The sequence below is a fragment of the Manihot esculenta genome, chromosome 7 (genome assembly GCF_001659605.2).
Source record: "Manihot esculenta cultivar AM560-2 chromosome 7, M.esculenta_v8, whole genome shotgun sequence".
NCBI lineage: Eukaryota > Viridiplantae > Streptophyta > Magnoliopsida > Malpighiales > Euphorbiaceae > Manihot > Manihot esculenta.
In genome coordinates this window covers 2,923,306-2,947,917 of record NC_035167.2, presented here as the reverse complement: position 1 = coordinate 2,947,917, position 24,612 = coordinate 2,923,306, and the positions used below count along the sequence as shown (strand labels likewise).

At 32.7% G+C, this 24,612-nt stretch overlaps 2 protein-coding genes and 1 pseudogene across 2 annotated transcripts; 1 reads left to right on the top strand and 2 right to left on the bottom strand.

The window, feature by feature from the left end:
• Window positions 1–1,381: 1,381 nt before the first annotated feature.
• On the top strand, window positions 1,382–3,102 carry LOC110619581 (annotated as a pseudogene).
• A 4,980-nt stretch (window positions 3,103–8,082) lies between these two features.
• Window positions 8,083–12,026, bottom strand: LOC110618457. Its single transcript, XM_021761589.2, has 2 exons — window positions 11,932–12,026; window positions 8,083–11,853 (listed from the first exon to the last, which is right to left on the bottom strand). The coding sequence occupies exon 2, from the start codon at window positions 10,801–10,803 to the stop codon at window positions 9,472–9,474; it is 1,332 nt and encodes a 443-aa protein (XP_021617281.2). The 5' UTR covers window positions 10,804–11,853; window positions 11,932–12,026; the 3' UTR covers window positions 8,083–9,471.
• Window positions 12,027–19,251: 7,225 nt separating this feature from the next.
• Window positions 19,252–22,476, bottom strand: LOC110619148 (probable LRR receptor-like serine/threonine-protein kinase At3g47570). The gene is made up of 2 exons (XM_021762405.2): window positions 19,772–22,476; window positions 19,252–19,660 (listed from the first exon to the last, which is right to left on the bottom strand). Exons 1-2 carry the CDS (start codon window positions 22,458–22,460, stop codon window positions 19,257–19,259), a joined length of 3,093 nt encoding a protein of 1,030 aa, XP_021618097.1. The 5' UTR covers window positions 22,461–22,476; the 3' UTR covers window positions 19,252–19,256.
• Between the last annotated feature and the right edge of the window lie 2,136 nt (window positions 22,477–24,612).

The following is a 24,612-nucleotide window of genomic DNA, read 5'->3' as shown; positions in this document are numbered from 1 at the left end:
AAGAAACGAATTTAATAATACAACAAATTTTCAATAAATATTATAAATTAAGATAAATAAGAAGAAAGGGACTCAAGGAGACTCTTTCAATGATGATGATCACGATTATAAAAAATAAAAATAAGTACGTGCCTTACACACAAACGAAAGTCACTTTAACTCCTAATTGTAAGAAACAAAAAGTTCTTATAAAAGTTTGAAATTTTTATTTTACTGACAAAATAATAAGCTAACGTATAATATTAAAATTGTATTTTTAAATAAATATATAAATTTAAAGTATAAATAATTCAAACAATTAAAGAAAATATATTATATTTGAAAATATGAATAACGGATCTTATTAATTAATAATAAAATAATAATAATAATAATAATTGAAATTATATAAATATTAAAAGAGTAAAGATAAACAAATAAAGTTTAGATCTCACGATCTATAACAAAATTGAAATTTCAATCTATTTCCAATTAGAATTAAAAAGTTTAGTCACACGTGACCCGTAAAAAAACATAAAAAGAAAGAAAGAAATTCGGTCAGAAATATTCAATACTGTCGACAAAAAAGTGTTTAAATAGTAAAATTCTGGAGAAATTCTCATGAAATTTTTTTATAATTTAAGTTGAGTGTGTGAAATAACTCTTTTTATTTATTTTTTAGAGAAAATAGATGTCTGATTTTTTAAGAAATCTCATTAAATTTGAATTGATTTGAGTGGTTTTAATGGGAAAATCTTGATTTTCCTACGTCTAATATATTTCTGCGGCTGCTCGGAGGGTTGCCTAGAGATTTGAACAAGTTTTCAGTTAAATCTCTTTGATCACGGCATATAATTAATTTCTTTTTTATTCGAATTTAATTATTTTATTATCTTTTATTTTTATGTATAAAATTTAAAAATTATCAAAATAAATAATATTTATATTATTATTTAATTAAATATTTAATTAAAATATATGTTGAGTACGTAGATTTAATAGTTAAAAGGCAACATTTTTAATAGGAACAACCACAAACTCCATTTCCTAGTTTCTTATCATGATGTATGTTCGTTGTTCTTCTTTATCAGTCTTTTTGAAAAATTATTTTTTATAAAAATTTAATTTGATTATAGAATTTCAATGAAAGAATTATTTTATTAATTTAAAATAATTTTCATTTTAAAGAAAAAAAATGAGAGAATTAAATTAAATTAAATTAAATTCTTACAAATGATTTTTTTTAAAGAAAATAATAAATATATTCATAAAAATTTCCTGTTTTTTTCCTATTAATTATTATATTACACGCTCCTTTCAGTTTTAGCTAGATTTTCTAATATTATGACAAGGAAGCTTTTGTTTTATTATACTTTGATTTTAATTCATTGCAGGATAAAACACAGATATACAAGGGAAAAAATGCATGGTGTTTGGGGGAACAACAGTTGTGAATGGAAATTGTATATGCTTGGCTACACAAACCGGAATGAATACAGAAATTGGAAAGGTGCACTCACAGATCCATGAAGCCTCACAGAATGAGGAGGATACCCCATTGAAGAAGAAATTGAATGAGTTCGGTGAGCTTCTAACAGTGATAATTGGACTCATTTGTGCATTGGTTTGGCTGATTAATGTGAAGTACTTCCTTAGTTGGGAATATGTTTATGGTTGGCCTAAGAATTTTAAGTTCTCTTTTGAGAAGTGCACATATTACTTTGAGATTGCTGTGGCATTGGAGGTGGCTGCTATACCAGAAGGCTTACCTGCAGTCATTACTACATGTTTGGCTCTTGGAACTAGAAAGATGGCTCAAAAGAATGCACTTGTTAGAAAGTTGCCCAGTGTTGAGACTCTAGGATGTACAACAGTAATCTGTTCTGATAAAACAGGTACTTTAACAACCAATCAGATGGCTGTCTGGAAGCTAGTGGCTATGGGTTCTAGGATTGGTACTCTTCGATCTTTCAATGTGGAAGGGACTACGTATGACCCCCTTCGATGGGAAAATAGAGGACTGGCCAGTGGGTCAAATGGACTCTAATCTTCAGACTATTGCAAAGATTTCTGCAGTCTGCAATGATGCTGGTGTGGAGCAATCTGGTCAACATTATGTTACCAGTGGAATGCCTACTGAGGCTGCATTTTTAGGTCCTTGTTGAGAAAATGGGATTTCCGGGTGGACTTAATGAATCATCTTCAGGTCATGGGGGCGTTCTACGTTGCTGTCAACTATGGAACAAAATGGATGAACGCATTGCAACTCTTGAGTTTGACCGAGATCGGAAATCCATGGGAGTTATTACTAATTCCAGCACAGGCAAAAAATCACTTCTAGTGAAGGGTGCTGTGGAGAACATATTGGAGAGAAGCTCATATGTTCAGTTGCTTGATGGCTCAGTTGTGGAATTGGATCAGTATTCAAGAGAGATTATTTTGCAAAGCCTTCATGACATGTCAACAAGTGCTTTACGTTGTCTAGGTTTTGCTTACAAAGTAGACCTGCCAACATTTGAAACATATAATGGTGATGAGGACCACCCAGCCCATGAGCTTTTACTTAACCCATCTAATTATTACTCTATTGAGAGTGAACTCATTTTTGTTGGTTTAGTTGGACTCAGGGATCCCCCTCGAAAAGAGGTTCGCCAGGCAATTGAGGACTGCAAAGCTGCTGGAATCCGTGTTATGGTCATTACAGGTGACAACAAAAATACAGCAGAAGCTATTTGTCGTGAAATTGGTGTATTTGGACCTTATGATGATATCAGTTCAAGAAGCTTGACCGGGAAAGAATTCATGGATCATCCTGATCAAAGAAATCATCTAAGGCAAGATGGAGGGCTGTTGTTCTCTAGGGCTGAACCAAGGCATAAACAAGAGATAGTGAGGTTGCTTAAAGAGGATGGTGAAGCTGTTGCTATGACAGGAGATAGAGTGAATGATGCACCTGCCTTGAAGTTGGCTGATATTGGTATAGCAATGAGCATTGCTGGGACAGAGGTTGCCAAAGAAGCTGACATGATATTAGAGCCTCCCATTGGATGTTGGGCCTCTCATAAATATGTGATACATTACGATGATGATGTGTTGAATCCAATCTCGGTTCTAGAAGGGTAATGTGCTTCTTAAATGGTGATAGACATTTCTCCCTCTTGAACTGAGTTAGACCCGGCCTAAATTTAACAATGTGGACAGAAATGTATAAGCATCTTTACGCAGTCTGCTAATTCTGTCTGTACAGTCCTCCATTTTTTTACTGAGTTCTGCAAGCTTCTTCTTAGACAAGTTCTTGTTTTCCAGTTTATTCTGGCTAACCAACGTTGCTGCTTCATTACTTATCTCTGATATTCTTGTGTTTCTCCAGTAGTTGTACTCATGGTCAGAGGTTGCTCCATGTTCATCGGCTGTTCTCTCCATTTCCGTCGCTAAATGAAGCAGCGCATATAATTCTGATTTCAAGTTTTTGAAGTTGGGCTCCAACTTCTTCGCATCAGAAGATCTCTGCTTTCGTTTGTCCCATATTTTCTTTCCGACAGCGAATGACAGCGAACAAACAACGACAAGAAGTGACAGGATTGCAAGAATTGTAACAAGTTCCATCGGGGAATCTTGAGACAATGAGTGATATTGAGATAATGTAATTTCGAATTAGAAGTAGATTAACAGATTATAAAGGAATCAATGAGAAATGGGTTCCATAAAAATTACGTACCTCGACCAAAAATGACTGGCAAAAGGTGATCACCAGCGAAAACAACATAGGACTACATATAGTTGGGACTAGACTAAGGGGGCATATTAAAGTTTGTTTTTTCATTTTTGATATAACCGCGTGTATTATTTTATTTACACCGAATCGATCTATTAAAAAATAAAATGTCACTAACGAATATTTATTTTATTTAAGAGCATTGAATTAAAAGAAAAAAAAAATTTATCTACTCTATCCAAAAAAATATCATTAACAAACAAAAAAAAATTACATATCGCATGACATATTATCCATATATATCGATGTAAAATGGCTAATGTTTCATTTTATTTGAAATAGGAAAAGAGGATAAATATTTCATTACTAGCTAATGGAAGTTAACTTTCAGCCTCTTTCTTCTATGGCAATTGAGTCCCTGAGAGATTATCTCGGATAGAAGAGAGTTGAGAAACAACATCACCAATAATCAAAATATTAAATATTATGTTAAAGAACACCTGAATATAAGTTGAGCATTCGGTAGGTTCAGTTTAAAATTAAATCGAATAAATTGAAAACTAAAATTTTAGTACTTATAAAAATCAAATCGAATCGATTTTAATCAGAAATCAAATTGATCTAATTTGGTTTGATTCAGTTTAATTTGATGGATTTAAATTTTTAATAACTTTTTTTATTTTTTACACTTTATTTTTAATATTTTAAAATTTAATTGAAATATTTTAATTTTAATATGATTCAATCTCTCAATATTATTGAAAATAATATATTATTATCACTAATCGATTTGATTTGATTTTTCTGATCAAAACTAAACCGAACCAAAAAAATTAAAATTTTTGAAAATAAAAATCAAACTGAACTAAAATGAATAAAAAATCGAACTGAATTTTTAAATTAATTCAATTCGATCGACTTTTTTTATTTAAACCGAATACTGCTCACCCCTATTGAATATGGTCGTGTATATAAATTAATTTATTTTAACTTAAAGTTATTTTTATAAAAAAAAAATTTAATTTGTGTCCCATCAAAAGCAATTACGAAAGAAAAATAGAGTAATATGTATTTTCATAGTGTAACTACATACTCACCCATCAAATTAAGTATCAAATAAATTTAATAACATCGAAAACATTAGTACCATTAAACTAATTAATTATATATTGATTTATTATTATTTTTTAAATAGAAATTAGGGATTAAAGATTAGAACTTGAGATCTCTCAAATTTACTCAAATATACTTACCGTAGTACTAAACCTATAAGTTATTGACTTATTAATTAAACAATTTATTACATAATTTTTAATTTAATCTCATATTTGATCCACCATATATAAATCAAAATAGATAAACTCTTTCATATTCATTTATTATGTCTATATAAGAAATTATATTAATTTCAAAAGGAAACGAATTTAATAATACAACAAATTTTCAATAAATATTATAAATTAAGTTAAATAAGAAGAAAAGGGACTCAAGGAGTCTCTTTCAATGATGATGATCACGATTATAAAAAATAAAAATAAGTACGTGCCTTACACAAACGAAAGAATTATTTTATTAATTTAAAATAATTTTCAATTTAAAGAAAAAAATATGAGAGAATTTAATTAAATTATATTCTTAAAAATGATTTTTTTTAAAAAAATAATAAATATATTCATAAAAATTTCCTTTTTTTTCCTATTAATTATGATATAGTTACACGTTCCTTTCAGTTTTAGCTAGATTTTCTAATATATTATGACAAGGAAGCTTTTGTTTTCTTATACTTTGATTTTAATTCATTGCAGGATAAGTCACTACAATGCTATTTAATTAATTTTTACGAATTTTAACTTTAAAAATAAAATGAATAAAAAATTTAATTATTCTATCTTTAAAAAAGAATTGATTTAAAAAAAAAAAAGAATTAGGAAAAGATAATATGCATCAATTTGTTTATTCTCTTGATATGATTAATTCAAAATGAAGCTCAGTAGCTAATACAATTGTATTTCGCATCTGATTGAAATGTCTAAATTAAAGCGCTAGAAATTATCGAGCGCTGCGGTGAATGTAATGGACATCTGATTTACCAACTTCAGAGGAACATTGCTTCCATTTCACAGGAAAATGCTTCAGCATATGTGTATTTTACCATGTTAAAGCAGCTTTGGGATGAGTTGAATGCTATTAAAATTTTACCACCTTGTACATGTGGAGTCTCAAAGATAGCAGAGGGAATGTATAACAGACACAGAGTTATGCAAGTTTTAATGGGGCTTAATGATGCCTATGAGCCTGTTCGTGATCAGGTTTTGATGATGGATCCATTGCCATCTGTTAGTAGACCTTATTTAATGGTGATGAAGTTTGAAGCTCAGAAGAAAGTTTTATCAACTTTCTCTGAGGACTCTGAATCTATAGCTTTCTTTAATAAAATACAACCTCAATATCAAAAAAATAGAAAAGAAAATATGAGATTTGACTCAAAGAAAAGTCATTTCACACATTGTAATATAAGTGGGCACACAAGAAAGGGATACTTTAAACTTATAGGATATCCAGACTAGTTTAAATCTATACATAAAACTCAAGGGCAAAATCAAGGTAATAGGCAGAGCGAGAGTCAATATGATAATAGTGGAAAAATGGCTACTACAATAGAAGCACAATGTGAACCTCCTCTTGAATTCTCTGAAGAGATTCAGAATTAAAGAACTAGGCACTGTGCAGAAGCAAGAAAGAGAGAGAAAAAGATCGAGAGCTTATTTCAAATGTAATAAAATTGACGTTACACATCGTTCTGGAAGCATCGCTTTCTTTTATACCAGACAGCACCATATGCACATCACGTGCATATAAAACTCAGCTCATAACAACAATACGACATAGTTTAGATGTTCAGTATAAAACAATAACAATAAGCAGTAAAACGACATAGTTTTAACACCCCCTCCTCAAGTTGAAGCTGGTAAGGGCAAAAGATTCAACTTGCGGGTTAGAGTGCCATGGCGAGAGGCTGGAAAAGCCTTGGTGAATATGTCGGCCAACTGCTCTTTAGTAGTGAGATGGTTAGGTAATATAAATCCCTGTTGAAATTGATCTCTGACCAGGTGGCAGTCTATCTCAATATGCTTCGTGCGCTCATGGAAGACCGGATTGGCAGCAATATGCATGGCAGCTTTGCTATCACAGTGCAGTGGAATGGGCAGTTGAATGTGAACCTGCAAATCCTGCAAAATATAGCTAATCCAGAGGAGTTCACACACAGTGTTAGCCATTGTACGATACTCAGCTTCGGCTGAGGATTTAGAAACAGTAGGCTGTTTCTTTGTCTTCCAAGAAACAAGATAAGGACCCAAGTATATGCAATATCCAGAAAGTAACTTTCCGGAATAAGTACAAACTGCCCAATCAAAGTCACAGTAGCCATTTAGAGATAGATCAGTATCTACAGGAAAACAAAAGCCCTGACCTAAGGAGCCCTTAAGATAGCGAAGCACATGTAAAGCAGCCTCCCAATGAGGTCTTCGGGGCATGCTCATAAATTGGCTCAAGTGTTGCACAGCATAGCATATATCAGGCCTTGTGAGATTGACATAAAGAAGCCTGCCAAGAAGTCTCCTATATAAATCAGGTTTATCAAAAAGCTCTCCTGATTCAGGAGACAAATGCAAGCCTTGAGGCAAAGGACAAGAGACAGGTTTACAGTGAAACATGCCTGCATCTTTCAATATGTCTGAAATATACTTAGCTTGACTAAGTAAAGTTGCTTGAGAGGATCTAGTAACTTCTAGACCCAAAAAGTATTTCATAGGTCCCAAATCCTTGATAGTAAATTTTGAATGTAAAGCAAGCTTACACTCAGTAATGGCATTAATGGAGTTTCCAGTTAAAATAATATCATCAACATACACAAGCAATATCAAAGTTACAGTTAGTGTGCTTGGTAAAGAGGCAGTCATCATGTGGGGACTGCACAAAGCCCAAACTTTTGAGGAAATTGGTAAATTCAATGTTCCACTGTCTAGAGGCTTGTTTAAGCCCATATAATGACCTTTTAAGCAAGCAAACTTGCCCTGGCTGGGCTCTGTGATAACCTTGGGGAGGTGTCATGTACACCTCTTCATCAAGATAACCATGTAAAAAAGTATTATTTATATCCAATTGGAAAATTGGCCATTGTCTGGAAGTAGCAAGAGCAATGAAAATTCTTACAGTTGTAAGCTTGGCCACAGGTGAAAATCTATCTTTGTAATCCAACCCCTCAATTTGGTTGTAACCCTTGGCCACCAACCGGGCCTTATATCTCTCTACATCCCCATTTGGCTTAAATTTTACTTTATAGACCCATTTACAGCCTATTGCCTTTTTTCCTTTAAGTAAATTAGTGAGCACCCAGGTGTTATTATTTTCCAGGGCCTGAAGCTCTTGCTTCATGGCTTCAACCCAATGTGCATCCTTAGATGCTTGAGTGTAAGTACAAGGTTCAGTGACCTTATTGATATTGCAAATGTAAGACTGATGTAAGGGATTATTGATCATGAAGGATGCTTTTTGGGAATTTACATAGTCCTGCATCCAGATAGGCGCTTGCCTATGCCTTTGGGTCCTTCTAACTGAAGGATATTTCTGTATGTTATCACTGGTGTGACCAGATGGACAGAAATCAACATCTGGGCAATCATTCTCAATCACAGGAATAGGAACCACAGAGTTCTCAATCAGATTAGTGTTTTGGAAGGGAAATATGTTTTCATGGAAAACGACATCCCTACTAATAAAGAAGGTTTTATCACTGATGTTATAAAGCTTATAGGCTTTGTGTGTGCTGGCATAACCTATCATCACAGCTTTAATGGCTCTTTCTTGAAATTTGTCCTTCTGAGTTCCCACAGAAGTAGCAAAACACAAGCAACCAAACTTTCTCAAGTGAGAATAGTCAGGTGAGGTCCCATAGAGCCTCTCATAAGGCGTGGACCAATTAAAATGCTCCATAGGCATACTATTAATTAGGTAAGTAGCAGTTAATATACATTCTGACCAGAATTGGATAGGGACTTGTGATTGCATTTTCAAGGCTCTAGCAGTGTCAAGTATGTGTCTGTGTTTCCTCTCCACAACTCCATTCTGTTGTGGAGTGTACGGACAGGATCTTTGGTGCTTAATCCCCTTACTCATAAGCAGAGAACTATAATTATGGCTTAGAAACTCCTTTCCATTGTCACTTCTAATGACTTTGATGGTGGTATTAAACTGATTTTCTATCATGTGTATAAAGTGTTTAGTCAAACTAAAAGCCTAACCTTTTAAGTGCATCATAAAAGTCCACACAGCCCTATTATAATCATCAACAATGGTGAGGAAGAACTTAGCTCCAGTGATAGAGCTGGTCTTATATGGCCCCCATATGTCAATGTGAATTAATTCAAAAGGTTTTGAGGCTAAGGTGTGACTTCTGGGAAAAGGTAATCTGGCTTGTTTAGCTAGGGGATAGACAGGACATCATTTCATGGCCTCATTACTGATATTTATGCCTTTAACATGTTTGAGTTTACCTACTGATACATGCCCTAGTCTATCATGCATATTATTCATGGTCACTACATGTTTATGTCTCTGTTCAAACTGCATGGAATGTTCTTTATTCAACTCCATTTGGAAGGGAGTGCTATTTACAAAGCTGTGAAGATCAACATTAGAGTTCATGATTTCAAACAAACAATTTCTTACATCAAAATGAGAAAAACTCATTTGGTTCAGCCTGAAGTGTGTTAAAACTATGTCATTTTACTGCTTATTGTTATTGTTTTATACTGAACATCTAAACTATGTCGTATTGTTGTTATGAGCTGAGTTTTATATACACGTGATGTGCATATGGTGCTGTCTGAACACATGTGATTTGTGGCTCCAGTGTCTAGGATCCAATCAGAGTCAGTTTGCATTTCAGCATTGCAAGTGTTATAGAGAGTAGGGTTACCTGCAAAGTCTATGAAATGTGCCTCAGATCCATAAGAAGTGCTTGGGGCAAGAGTCCCTTTCCCTTTTACAAGCTGAGAAACTTCTTGTTTTAAAGAGCTCAGCATGGATGTCAATTCATGTATTTTACTTGATGTGTCTAGATATTCCAGAGGGTTATCCTCTTCTGATTTGTTTCCTTCAATAGCAGCCATAACTTTGGTGCTTCTATTGCCTTTGAAAGATTGGGTTCCTACCTTGTTCTTAGTCTTGAACCAATCAGGATACCCAATCAATCTAAAACACCCTTCCCGAGTGTGGCCATCCATGTTGCAGAAGATGCAATGACCCTTCTTGACCTCAGACCTTCTTGGTCTGGACAGACTCTGAGCTTGAGCCTTATTCAATAGGGCAAGAGATTCTGAGTTGTCATTCATTGCCCCCAGAATCTCCCTTTGAGACTCAAATTTTACAACCATTGAGTAGGCCTTGTTTACAGTTGGTAAAGGGTCCATCCCCAATACCTGATCTCTCACAGACCCGAAGGCCTCATTTAGACCCATTAGGAATTGCATGAGCCTATTCCTGTTCGTTATTTCAGCTATGGCCCTAAAGGCTCCACAAGTACATGTTGGAAGAGGTTCTACAAATCCAAGCTCATCCCACAGCCTCTTCAGCTTAGTGAAGTAGACTGACACAGACTGATTTTCTTGGGAGATAAGGGATATTTTCCTGTGCAACTCGTAGATCATAGGACCATTGTACTCTCCAAATCTCTCGTAGATCTCTTGCCAGAGATCTCTCGCAGAGGCAGTGTATATAAATCCATCAACTAACTCCTTAGAGATGGAGTTGAGAATCCAAGATGTAACCATGAAGTCACATCTTTTCCACTGTTCATATCCCTCAGTGTCTTTACTAGGTGTCGAAGTAGTGCCTTCGACAAATCCCAATTTCATCTTGGCTCTTAGGGCTATTTTAACGGCCCTACTCCAAGATCTGAAATTAGGTCCTACAAGAGGTGCAGAGATTAGGCTCATACCTGGATGATCAGATGTTTGAAGACTCAGGGGGTCTCCCATCCCCGTATTCACGATCTGCAACTTTTCTGAAGCTCCAGTCGCCTTTTGTTCCTTACTACTACTCGCCATGACCAGATCTTTCCAAAGGACTGAGGATCTCTAGCATTCAACCGGTGACGCGCCGCCGTGGTTAGAGTTCAGGCTCTGATACCATGTGCAGAAGCAATAAAGAGAGAAAAAGATCGAGAGCTTTATTTCAAATGTAATAAAATTGACGTTACACATCGTTCTGGAAGCATCGCTTCCTTTTATACCAAACAGCACCATATGCACATCACGTGCATATAAAACTCTGCTCATAACAACAATACGACATAGTTTAGATGTTCAGTATAAAACAATAATAATAAGCAGTAAAACGACATAGTTTTAACAGGCACAATATTAAATACTTTTCAGTTTGAGTTCAGTAAATTGATCAAAGGGAAAGGACCAGCTGGAATGAGTTCTGTCCAAGGACAAAGCTCTCAATACATAGCAGGATTTATAGGTAATTCCCACTCTATTAATGTTCCTGCTGCTAAAGTTTATGATATTAGTTCTTGGATAAAGCTCTCATCACAAGTATTGCACCTACAATCGCAGAAGCTGTTGAGATTATAATCTTCAATAGTAAAATCCATCCCCTATTTGACTGCTGAAGCTCATTACATGGAGGTAGCCTCAAATCAGGGATACCGCCAAGCAACCTTGCTAAATCATTACCCTCCCCTTTAAGCTCAATAACTTTCATATACAAACTAACCATTTTTCTGCTAAGCTTTGATCTGCGAACAGCATAGCATTTTCTGATGTGTTCATATTTTTCAAGGCAGGATTTTGCTTTCTCCTCAACCTCATGCACGTGGATACTCCATCTGTTATAGATTTCCCCGTAGTTTTCTCGCCGTCTACGGATCGTACGTTCAATACCACTCTTAAAATCAAGAAGGAAGTTCAGTTCCCATTGCAAGGCTTCATAGTTTTGCTTCAGATTCTTTGAATATGAAGCTTCTTTCTTGACAGATTTCAATGCATCCTTGCCAACCTGATAAAAAAGTGGTGCAAAAGCAATTGCTACGGCTATAATTTCAACAACAAGAGTAGTCATCTGGAGAACTTGATGTGAGAAGTGAGAATCTGCAAAAATGGTTTCTGGGAAATTGTTAGATATCAGAAATGGTTAAAAGGAAGATGAATTTGATTCAGTATATTTACCTTTCTGTATCTGTGAATCTCTGCTAGCTTCACAAGAAATTAGCTGACTACTTATTAACATGAAGAAGCAAACTAAGTTCCTTTTCTTCTTCTTGTTTCTTGTTGGCAATGTGAAAGTCTAATTTTGGACTTAATTAATTGAATAAAATATTGGAAAAAAATAAAATAAAATATAAAGAGATGAGATTAAAACCAAAATGCTCTTTTCATCTACCATATTTTATTCAACGAAGAAATATTTTGCAGAGCAGGCCTTGTTATAATAATTGCCCAGTAAACAAAGAGAAATTTCTTTCTTTTTTCGAATAATGTAAATTTATTTTTCATATAAATAAAAAAGAAACGAATTTAATAATACAAAAAATTTTCAATAAATATTATAAATTAAGTTAAATAAGAAGAAATGGACTCAAGGAGTCTCTTTCAATGATGATGATCACGATTATAAAAATAAAAATAAAAATAAGTACGTGCCTTGCACACAAACGAAAGTCACTTTAGCTCCCAATTGTAAGAAACAAAAAGTTGTTATAAAAGTTTGAAATTTTTATTTTATTGACAAAATAATAAGCTAACATATAATATTAAAATTATATTTTTAAATAAATATATAAATTTAAAGTATATACAGTAGAATAATTCAAACAATTACAGGCTTAAACATCCAAACTAACAATAGATTACATTTGAAAATATGAATAACAGATTCTATTAATAAATTAACAATATATTACATTTGAAAATATAAATAATGGATTCTATTAATTAATTAACAAAGTAATAATAATAATAATTAGAACTGAAATTATATAAATATTAAAAAGATAAAGATAAATAATAAAGTTTAGATCTTACAATTTATAAAAAAACTAAAATTTCAATCTATCTCCAATTAAAACTAAAAAGTTTAATCGCACATGACCGTAAAAAAACATAAAAAGAAATAAAGGAATTCGGTCAGAAATATTTGTTACTACAGTCAAAAAAAGTGATTAAACGATAAAATTCTAGAGAAATTCTCTTGAAATTTCTTTGTAGTTTGAATTGATTATGTGAAATAACTCTTTTTTATTTGTTTTCTAGAGAGAACAGATGTTGTCTGATATTGATTTTAGGAGAGAAATCTCATGAAATTTGAATTGATTTAACTGTTTTTAATGGGAGAATTCTAATTTTTTCATGCATGTCTCATATGTTTTTGCTGTTGCTCAAAGAATTGACTAGAGATTTGGACAAGTTTTCAGTCAAATCCTTACGGTATATAATTAATTTCTTTTTTATTTGATTTTGATTATTTTAAGTTTTTAGTCAAATATCTTCCGTCACGGTATATAATTAATTTTTTTTATTTAATTTTAATTATTTTATTATTTATTTTTATGTATAAATTTTAAAAATTATCAAAATAAATAACATTTATATTATTATTTAATTAAATATTTAATTAAAAAATATGTTGAGTATGTAGATTTAATAGTTAAAAGACAACATTTTCAATAGGAACAACCACAAACTCCATTTCCTAGTTTCTTATCACGATGTGTGTTCATTGTTCTTCTTTATCGGTCTTTTTGAAAAATTATTTTTTATAAAAATTTAATTTGATTATAGAATTTCAATGAAAGAATTATTTTATTAATTTAAAATAATTTTCATTTTAAAGAAAAAAATATGAGAGAATTAAATTAAATTAAATTAAATTCTTACAAATATTTTTTTAAAGAAAATAATAAATATATTCATAAAAATTTCCTATTTTTTTCCTATTAATTTTGTAAGAATCAGCTTCTCATCTTATATTTCATAGTGTAGAAATGTATAAGTTATTTATTTAATTTTAGTCTTTTCTCTCAAATTCTAGAATTCTCTTTCACATTTTCTACATGGTATTAGACCTTATCTAGGACTTCTGAAACAATTACCAGATTTAGTTTTAAAGCTTTTGAAACGGTTACCAAATCTGGTTCTTCTTTTCGATGATAACCAGATCTGTCCTTCAACCAACAACGAAGAACAACAATAGCGAAAGGAAGGAAGGTGGCTGAGTCTACAACACAAGGTGAGTGCTCTCGAGAAGATCTGAGTAAAACCAATCGTCACAATGCTCATGAGGATCTGACGGATGGAGATTCGATGAAGTTGCAAAGCTTCAATCATCCAAATATGGTTCTAGCATCTGCATGTCTCAAAGGAGAGTAACCTTGATTTGGAAATGGTCATTGACAAACCTAGGAACTTATCTTACCCACCTATGTTTTGAATCTCAAGCCACGATGCAACTTCTCTACGGTAGTCCTTGGGGTTTAGGACTAAAGAAAATGGATGATTTCATGAGATATACTACTCGTCCACTCGCCATGGAATAATCATAGAGAATACACTTTAGAATTCTTACGTCCTTTATAGTAGCTCTAGTGAAGATGATTGAGTTATCTGTAAAAAGAAGATGCTTAACTGTTAGGTTGTGTTGAGATATGGGTATTCCTTCCAAAGTCGAAGTCTTCAGTGAGAGAGATAGATCCTCTGCACAGAACAAGTATAAGAATGGCGACAATGGATCCCACTGTCTCAATCCCCTCAAAGGCTTGATTAGACTAGAGTAATTACCATTTATCTGTATTGAATAGGACACAGAGGAGACACTTTCCATAACCCATTTTATCCATGTGGCATGAAAACTAACACTACAAGAAAATAGGGTATCATCGAATATGGATTTCCACTACTCATCAATGCTTGATGTTCTTCGACTCATTGTTACTCTAGTCGGGGAAGATCCCTTTTTTATATCCACATATCCCCTCGCATGGCGACATGGGGGCAGAAAAAGAAAAGAGTGGTGTAACTCTAAAAGTGGACCACCACCCATAGCGTGTTGATGCTAGAAGCAGAATCTCAATTCATAACCTTTTGAAGAAAAACAATATTTATTCTTCACTAAAGCTTTCAGTGACAGAGTAAAGACGACCAGAAATATACTGCCGTGAATCTTGTAAATATTTTTGTTATAGAATTTATAAGTCGTTACTAAATATAATGATGAATTAACAATGAGAAACTTATCGTCACAAATTTTAGTAACTATTACAAATTTCTAATATGAATATTGCAATTTCTATTGCTAATTATAAACTTTTCATTTAATTTATCACAAATTTACTATATCAATTACCATTACAATTCACTAGTCATTTTTTTAATTCGTTTAAGTGTGTTACTATAAAAATTCTTAAGAAAAACCAAAAATATAATAAATCAATTTCGTTACATTAACCAACATGACTAAAATGCATATATTAGTAAATTAAAATAATTCATATAAATTCATTAAAAAAAGTGTATACAAGTGTTTAATAATTATAAAAATATTATCATTTACAAACATTTAGATCATTTTGTTTTGGCCTATATTCTGATGTGACTGGCTGTGAAGTTATTAGATATTGACTTCGAAATAAATATATACATAAACTCCTTTTTGCACCTTCTTCACCATCTGAACCCTCATTTTGGATTGATTTCCATCTCTTAGCTATTGAAATTGATGTAAAAATATAATAATTTGAGAAGATTAACTAGGATGAGTTGATGGAGATGAGGAAAATTAATTAGAAAGTTGGGATTTTACAACGTTAGAGACTTCTCTTGCTAAGACCATCAAAATCTCTAACCCTTTTCATCCACAACAAATGAAGGCTGCGACGGTTATAAAATAATAATATAATAACCTAACAAAATAAATATTAAAATTTATAAGTATCAGTACTCACAGGATTAACCTGATGATAGAGTGCATCTGAGATGTGAGAGGTCTCAGATTTTATTTCCCAATTCTAATCATAAATTTTTTTAAAAAAAAAATTATAAGTATTAGTAAAGTAGAAATAAGTAAAGTAGAAATAAGCAGAAAAAATATTTTAGCAAATAAGTAAATTTTAAATATGATTAGCACTAAGAAAAATATTAATAAACAAATAATTAGCAAACGTAAGATATTAATAAACAAACTAATTAATTAGAATATTAATCAAAGAACTTGAGTAATGATCTATTAAAAATTCCTTACCAGAAATTCATCATAATTTAGCAAAAGAAAAGAATTTTAGAAAAGAATCTTTCACAATTTTCCCAATACCCTGATGTCATAAGATTATATTTTTTTTATGTCGTTTTCCTAGAAAAAAACAAGAAGCTTTTGGTAATTAACCACACTTTAAAAAATAAGCTTTGCAATTTCAAGTAATGCATTATCCCAGTATTAATATGCCCTTCATAAATGGATTCTGCTGGTAGTTGGCATTAATGGCTTTAGTAATAATTAGGTAAAAGAAAACTAATATAAATGGAAGACTAGCATTTGTGAAAGTCTTTGGGCAGTTGGGTTAAAAATTTATTATAAAAAAGCAGGTACAATCCATATTCCATTCAAATCCAAAAATCAATTGAATCGATTTAATTTAAAATTTTAGTTTAATTTTTTATTTATTTTGATTTAATTTTTAATTTTAAAAATTTTATTTGATTCAATTTTATTTGATTTTAATTAGAAAAAAATTAAAAAAAATTAAATCGAACCGATTAGTAATAATAATATATTATTTTCAATAATATAGATAGATCAGATCATATTAAAATTAAAATATTTTAATTAAATTTTAAAATATTTAAAATAAAGTATAAAAAATAAAAAAAATTTATTAAAAATTTAAATCGAATCGAATTGAACTGAATCAAATCAATTTAATTCGATTTAATTTTTAATCAAAATCAATTCGATTTAATTTTTATAAATCTTAAAATTTTAATTTTTAATTTATTCAATTCGATTTAATTTTAAATCGAACCGATCAAATATCCTATAAAACAAAAAAAAAAAAAAAAAAAAAAACAAAACTAGGAGACTTAGTACTTTCTTCTTTGTTTAATATATACATGCAGTGTGAAACTGTAATAAAAATTTGCTCATCTCCATCTATATTAAGCACATCTTTTAAAGAATATATATATATATATATATATACTTATTATCTCAGTGCACGCATTAAGCTTCTTGTTAAATAAGAAAAAATAAAAAAAATTATTGAATCTCGTCAAAATTAATATATATTTTTTTAATTTTAGAATTCAATTATTTTAAGTGTTGTATTTAGATTCCATTAAATTGAAAGTTGATTTGTCCATATTTGAAATTAGTGTACTTTTTTTTATTATGATAAAGTTAAAATACATTAATTAAATGATTTATTTTTAAAAGTATATAAGTATTACTTTTAATATAATTTCTAAATAAAAAAAAAAGCAATATACCTTTCAGAGTTGTTTTGATTTTTCTCATGGATAATTAACATAAAATTATATTGAAGGATTTTCAATTTAATATAGTCAAAATGCAGAGATTAAATTATTATTTTTAAAAATTTAAGTAAAATTTATGTTAATTTTAAGATAATTACTCATAAAAATAAATTATTATCATAAATATTTTATTACAACCAGTAAACAAAAATGAACACAATTATTCCAGTTGACCAGCTGACTCTTTTGATGAAAGGTGAAACCCTAATCTCCATAATGGCCATTTCTAAATTGCGGCAAATCATAAGTGGGATGTTTAGGATTTGCTGGTTCATATTAAATCTTATTCAGTAGAACATCAGGAGATTAATCTTCCAATCACCGACAGAAAGATGAAGTTATTTTTCTTTTCTGGGTTCCTTTTTTTTACTTGATCTCTTCTTGTTTCTGTATTTCTTCTCAAATCTGGACAGAAATGCATTAGCATCTTTACGCAGTCTTCTAACTTTGTCTGCACAGTCCTTCATTTTTTTACTGAGTTCTGCACGCTTCTTCTTAGACAAGTTCTTGTTTTCCAGTTTATTCTGGCTAACCAACGTTGCTGCTTCATTACTTATCTCTGATATTCTTGTGTTTCTCCAGTAGTTGTACTCATGGTCAGAGGTTGCTCCATGTTCATTGGCTGTCCTCTCCATTTCCGTTGCTAAATGAAGCAGCGCATATAATTCTGACTTCAAGTTTTCGAAGTTGGTCTCCAACTTCTTCGCATCAGAAGATCTCTGCTTTCGTTTGTCCCATATTGTCTTTCCGACAGTGAATGACAGCGAACAAACACCGACAAGAAGTGACAGGATCGCAAGAATTGTAGCAAGTTCCATCGGAGAATCTTGAAACAATGAGTGATCTTGAGATACTGTAATTTCGAATTAGAAGTAGATTAACAGATTACAAAGGAATTGATGAGAAATGGGTTCCATAAAAATTACGTACCTCGATGAGAATGAATCTTGACGCTGCCACCAAAAATGACTGGCAAAAGGTGATCACCAGCGAAGACAAGATAGGACTACATATAGTTGGGACTAGACTCAGGGGGCATCCCCTGAAATTTTAAAAATTTTTAGGGATATAATGGTAATTTCATAAGAAACAACATTTTATACTTCTTTACCCTCTATCATTCATCACGGTGAATTTTATAAAGATTCCACCATAATTAATGATTAATATATAACCGTAATAAATATTGTAAGAATCAGCTGCATCAGTTTATATCACATATTACGATAATTTCAAATTATATATAATAACTAGTATAAAAATATTAAATAATTTGAATTAATTATTTTAGATCAAGTAAAAAGTAAGTCCAAAAGTTATTTGGACCAATTTGGATCAAACTGTTTCAATTAGTATTAGAGTCACCCTGAATCAGACAAATTATGCAGAGCTAATGGACCTGTGAGGAAAGGGCTATTCGTGAGAAACGAGGTGTAGCCGCCTGAGATACTAGCGAACCACAGTACCCAAGAGAAACGAGGTGGAGCCGCCCGAGATACTAGCAAATCACAATATCCAAGAGTCCGGTCCTGATTAGCAATTATAATTGATTCAGTTGCAATAAGGATGTTGCAAATTTAGCATGGAAAAGTGTAAGAATCGGTTGTCAGCTTGTACTGCATCCCACATTGAAAAATTATGGCAATTGAGAATTGTATATAATAGGTAGCACGACACTCCTCATCGGAAAATTACGGCAATTCCGAATTGTATATAATAGTTAGCACGAAATTATTAAATAATTTAGGTTAACCATTTTGGGTCAAGTGAAAAGTGGATCCAAAAGTTATTTAAAACCGTTCGAACCGGACTGTTTTACATACGTACAATAATTTTTTTTAATTGACATTTTTGATACTTTAATAAAAATAATAATAAAGCGAAAGGCTTGATTTCCAAGTGGAGAAATAGGAAAAGAGGATAGATATTTCATTACTAGCTAATGGAAGTGAACTTTCAGCCTCTTTCTTCTATGGCAATTGAGTCCCTAAGAGATTGTCTCGGATAGAAGACAGTTGAGAAACAACATCACCAATAACCATACGCTCTTGTGGTAATTCAGTAGAACAAGAGATTCCAATTTCAAATATTGAAATCAAGCACTCAATAAACATGTTATTTCTCATCTTCCCAAGACTAAGGTTGTCAAGAACTGAAGTTGCATTTGCCTTGGGTTGCATCTGAGGAAGGTTGTTATTGGGATCTAGAATTTGCATCACTTGTTCAGGCAAAGCTCTCTTAACAAAATTGCAAAGGCTCATTTCCTTTTGAAACATATGATCGGTCGGCCTCCTTCCGGTAAACATCTCCAATAAGAGTATGCCAAAGCTAAAAATGTCACCTGATGTTGATGCTGGGCTGCCCATGCCATACTCTACGATATGCGCATACGAATGTAAGTTTTAAATACGAATCCTAATAAGAGACAGATAAAATGAACTAAGAAAAAGGGTATGTGACAAACAGATATTTTACTTGTATTTACCTGGAGGACAATAACCGATAGTTCCTCTTACTCCAATAGAACTGGATTGATCTGTAGAACAATCAGAGGTGAACTTGACTAATCCGAAATCACATACAAGTGCAGTCATTTCTTCGTTGAGAAGGATATTGCTTGGTTTTAGATCACAGTGAATGATTGGCGTTCCGCAATGATGTTGAAGATATTCTAATGCACAAGCAATATCAATGGCAATGTTCAGCTTTTGGATAACATTTAGAGTCCTTGGTGCTTCTTCTAATTCAAGAGTTGGATGCAACCAGTCATTTAAGCTCCCATTGACCATGAACTCATAAACCAAAGCTTTGAAATCATTCCCATGATAATCTACACTGGAACAAGCAGTGAACACTTTGACAAGATTTCGATGTCTAACTTTCCTTAAAACTTCACATTCGGCTGTAAAACTCTTTGAAGCTTCTTGATTTGTAAGCTTAAACACTTTTACTGCTATGACAATTCCCTCTGGATCAAGAATTCCTTTATATACAGAACCAGAGCTACCTGAACCAATTAAATTATCTGAAGAGAAACCATTAGTAGCTTTGAAAAGACTTTGATAAGACAACTTCATAAGCTCATGATCATTCCCATGATCAGATTTTGACAAAGACTCCCTTTTTCTATTTGTTGACATGCACAAAATCAAACCAATCATCACAAGTATTGCACCTACAATCGCAGAAGCTGTTGAGATTATAATCTTCAATTGTGTAGTCAATCCCCTCTTTGACTGCTGAAGCTCATTACATGGAGGTAGCCTCAAATCAGGGATACCGCCGCAAAGATTTTCATTTCCTGCTACAGATATGGCAGTTACGTTCTTGAAAACTCCTACTTTTGGTACTATACCTTCAAAGTCATTATGAGACAAATCCAGCAACTCTAATGAACTAAACCCCTTTAGGAATTCTGGAATCTTGCCTGAAAACATGTTGCGAGAAAGGTTTAATCTTCGAAGGCTTCTTAGCGAACTTAAACTTGAAGGAATAGAACCTTGAAGCAAGTTGGCACCCAAGTCCAGGAATTCTAGACTCGTACAACTGCTAAGAGCATTAGGAATCCCTCCTGAAATTCTGTTCTCAGAAAGGCTTAAATATCCTATAGTTTTCGAATTTCCCACTTCTGGGGGAATGGAGCCTGATAAATGATTTTTGGATAAGTCAAGACCCAATGATAAAGAGAAAGATCCAAAAATTTGTGGAGGTATGGGACCAGAAAGATTGTTATTTGAAAGACCTAATTGTAGCAAATTTTTGCAATACCCAAGACTTGAAGGGATCATGCCTTGAAGCTTATTATCAGACAAATCCATGTAAATTAAATTTGACATGTTTCCTACAGATGAGGGAATAAATCCTGAGAAATCATTATAACGAAGAAACAATTCTCCCAGATTTAGAAGCTTTCCCATGCTAGTAGGTATTGAACCCGACAGGTTGTTCTCATCTGCAATGAGAGTTTCCAATGAAACACAATCACTTATGCTAGAGGGAATATTTCCAGATATTTGATTTTCTTGTATGTAAATCTTCTGGAGTTTTCTTGAAAAGTTGCATAATTTTTCAGGCAGCTTCCCTCCAAAGTTATTTTGATCTAAACCAAATCCCCGAAAATTGGTGGCATTAGTTAAAGTAGAAAGAAACTTCAGGTCATCAGCTTCCCCACTTCCTAAATTATTTTCAGAAACTACCAACTTCGTAAGCCTATGCAACTTTTCAAGAGAAGGCACTGTTCCGGTGAAACTATTTCCGCTCAACTGAAGCACTTCTAGACTTGAGGCGTTTGAAATTGATGTCGGAATAGATCCTGTAAATTGGTTAGCTGAAAAGAAGAAGAATTGAAGATTTGGAAGAGAGACGCCTAAGCTCAAGGGAAGACTGCCTTCAAAATTGTTGTATGCCATTTCAAACAACTCAATCAAAGAGAGATTGAAGAATGAGGGAGGGATAGTGCCAGAAAACTGATTTACAGACAAGGCTAAAGAACTTAGATTCATCAATTGGCCTAACGTATCCGGGACAGCCCCATGCAAATTATTTTTCCTTGCATGCAATAGCTGAAGTGAAGAAATATTGCCTAAAGATGGTGGGAGAGTCCCTGTTAAATTATTGTTGCTTAAAGAGATTTCTTTGAGCTTCAGCAACGAACCAAGCTCCACAGGTATTCTTCCCACCAGATTAATGTTGTTTTGCAAGAAGAAGATAACAAGGTTAGAACAATTAGATATGCTAGCAGGAATTTGACCAGCAAATGAATTATTATAAAGAGACAATATTTGCAGTTTGCGCAAGCGGCCAATCTCAGTAGGAATCTCATGGCTGAAGCTATTGTTTTGAAGGGACAACTTCTTTAAAAAGCTCAAATTACCAACGTGTGGAGATATCGAACCTGAAAGTTTGAGGGAGTTGAGATCTAAGATTGTGACCCTCTGGTGCCTACGCCCACATGTGACATGGTGCCATTGGCAGAAGTGAAGGGTGCTATTCCATGAGCTCATGGCCCCTAAAGGGTCTGTTATTTTGGACTTGAGTTCCAGCAAAGCAAGTCGATCTGTATCGTTGTTCTTGTTGATGGCAAAGGCCAGTAAGCCGAAGCACAAGAAATTAATAATAGAAAGGAGGCATGAGGATGAGAAACATGCTGACGAAAATCTTGAAGAAACCTCCATGTTTGCTGTAAGAGACTTAGACTTTCCGAGTGTATAGATTGGTTTTCATTCATCAAGCAGGAAGTATAAATAATTGACAATGGTAAAATTTACATAAAATTTGCAACCACAATTGACAAATGGAGGATTTTATCCAACTGCCTCGAACGTCTTGGATGGGTTAGATTTCTTTATTATTTATTTTTTAAACAATTAATAATATTAGTATATTTAAATTTTAATATTTTTTTCGTTCATATAAATAATTTTTTGTTTTAAAAAAAATATTTTTGATTTATAAATTATGCAAAAAAAAAAGTATATCCTATAATTTGGCCTTCCAGCATATAAAACAAAAACTTTTTGTTTATATTGGAGAATTGAATTGCAGAAATGGAAGTGACCACGAAAATTCACCTTGTGACATTAATGACATAGAGACTTTTATCCAAGTGCCTCAAACGTCTTGGATGGGCTGGGACTTTCGTTTGCACAGTTGACTGACCTTAAACATAAGATAGCAAAGTAATGAAAATTCAAAAGCAACATTTCAAAAAACGAGTTTTTAACGGGAAGATTTATAATTTAGTTTTAAGATATTATCATTATTTATTCGTTAGTTTTTATATTTTTTTAATAAAATAGACTTTTGCGGTTAAAAATACGATGAAAAAAAGTAAATTTTAAAATTTTAAATTAGGCTTTGATAATACGAGATACAGCAAGGTGTCTAGGTGTGAATACCTAACAGTGACTCGATTCAATAGGTTGACTGTTGATCCGGAATTGATTCCATTAAGTCTTTCCATGTTTGATCTTGAGGAAAGAAAGCGATTTTTGAGATTCAAACTCATGGTCTTACTGGCAATTTTTGATATTCAGACTTGTGGTCTTACTGGCGATTTCAGATATTCAAGCTCGTAGCCTTACCGACAATTTTCGATATCTAAGCTCGTATTCTTACTAGCGATTTTGAACTTATTAGCCTTTCTTTTACTTTTGAAATTTATCTGCAAAATAACAATTTACACTATATATATATATATATATATATAAAACAAGAACACTCATTGTTAACTTAGTAAAGTTTTTCAATGAATATTGGTTGTGTGATATACTTAACTTTATTATGTCCTCCGGGCTCTCGGCCCTGGTCTTCCGTCCCGGCACTTTTTGCTTTTCTTTTTCTTTTGGAGATTTTTTCTTTGGCTAGCTCTTTCCGAACACGTTTGCTTTTGTACCTCTTCTGGCCTCTTTTAGCACTTTATTCATCCCGAGCATTTTTGGTCCCTCACTTTCGAGTACCTTTTACCTTGAATCTTCATTTGGGCTATATATATATATAAAACAAGAACACTCATTGTTAACTTAGTAAAGTTTTTCAATGAATATTGGTTGTGTGATATACTTAACTTTATTATGTCCTCCGGGCTCGCGGCCCTGGTCTTCCGTCCCGGCACTTTTTGCTTTTCTTTTTCTTTTGGACATTTTTTCTTTGGCTAGCTCTTTCCGAACACGTTTGCTTTTGTGCCTCTTCTGGCCTCTTTCAGCACTTTATTCATCCCGAGCATTTTTGGTCCCTCACTTTCGAGTACCTTTTACCTTGAATCTTCATTTGGGCTATATATATATATATATATATAAAACAAGAACACTCACTGTTAACTTAGTAAAGTTTTTCAATGAATATTGGTTTTGTGATATACTTAACTTTAGTATGTCCTCCGGGCTCTCGGCCTTGGTCATCCGTCCCGGCACTTTTTGCTTTTCTTTTTCTTTTGGACATTTTTTCTTTGGCTAGCTCTTTCCGAACACGTTTGCTTTTGTGCCTCTTCTGGCCTCTTTTAGCACTTTATTCGTCCCGAGCATTTTTGGTCCCTCACTTTCGAGTACCTTTTACCTTGAATCTTCATTTGGGCTTTTTGTTCCTGTATTTCTTCCAGGCACTTAGCCCTAAGTCCTGATTTCCCGAGCGTTTTTGCCTTGAGTGATTTTAGGGTTCTTGGCCCTGACTCTAGTTTTTCTCTTGCTTTTAAATTTATCTAAAAAATAAAATCTTGTACAAAGTGTATGTAACAAGAATGCTGGTTGTTAATTTAAATAGTCAGATACTTAAATTCATGGTTTGACTGAATGCAAATATTAATTTTGTACGACTCTATCATCCCATGAT

Coding starts and splice junctions, on each gene's coding strand:
- LOC110618457 (XM_021761589.2), bottom strand. CDS start 10,803: ATGGCGAGTAGTAGTAAGGAACAAAAGGCGACTGGAGCTTCAGAAAAG.
- LOC110619148 (XM_021762405.2), bottom strand. CDS start 22,460: ATGGAGGTTTCTTCAAGATTTTCGTCAGCATGTTTCTCATCCTCATGC. Junction 19,661..19,771: donor TATCGGTTATTGTCCTCCAG/GTAAATACAAGT, acceptor CGCATATCGTAG/AGTATGGCATGGGCAGCCCA.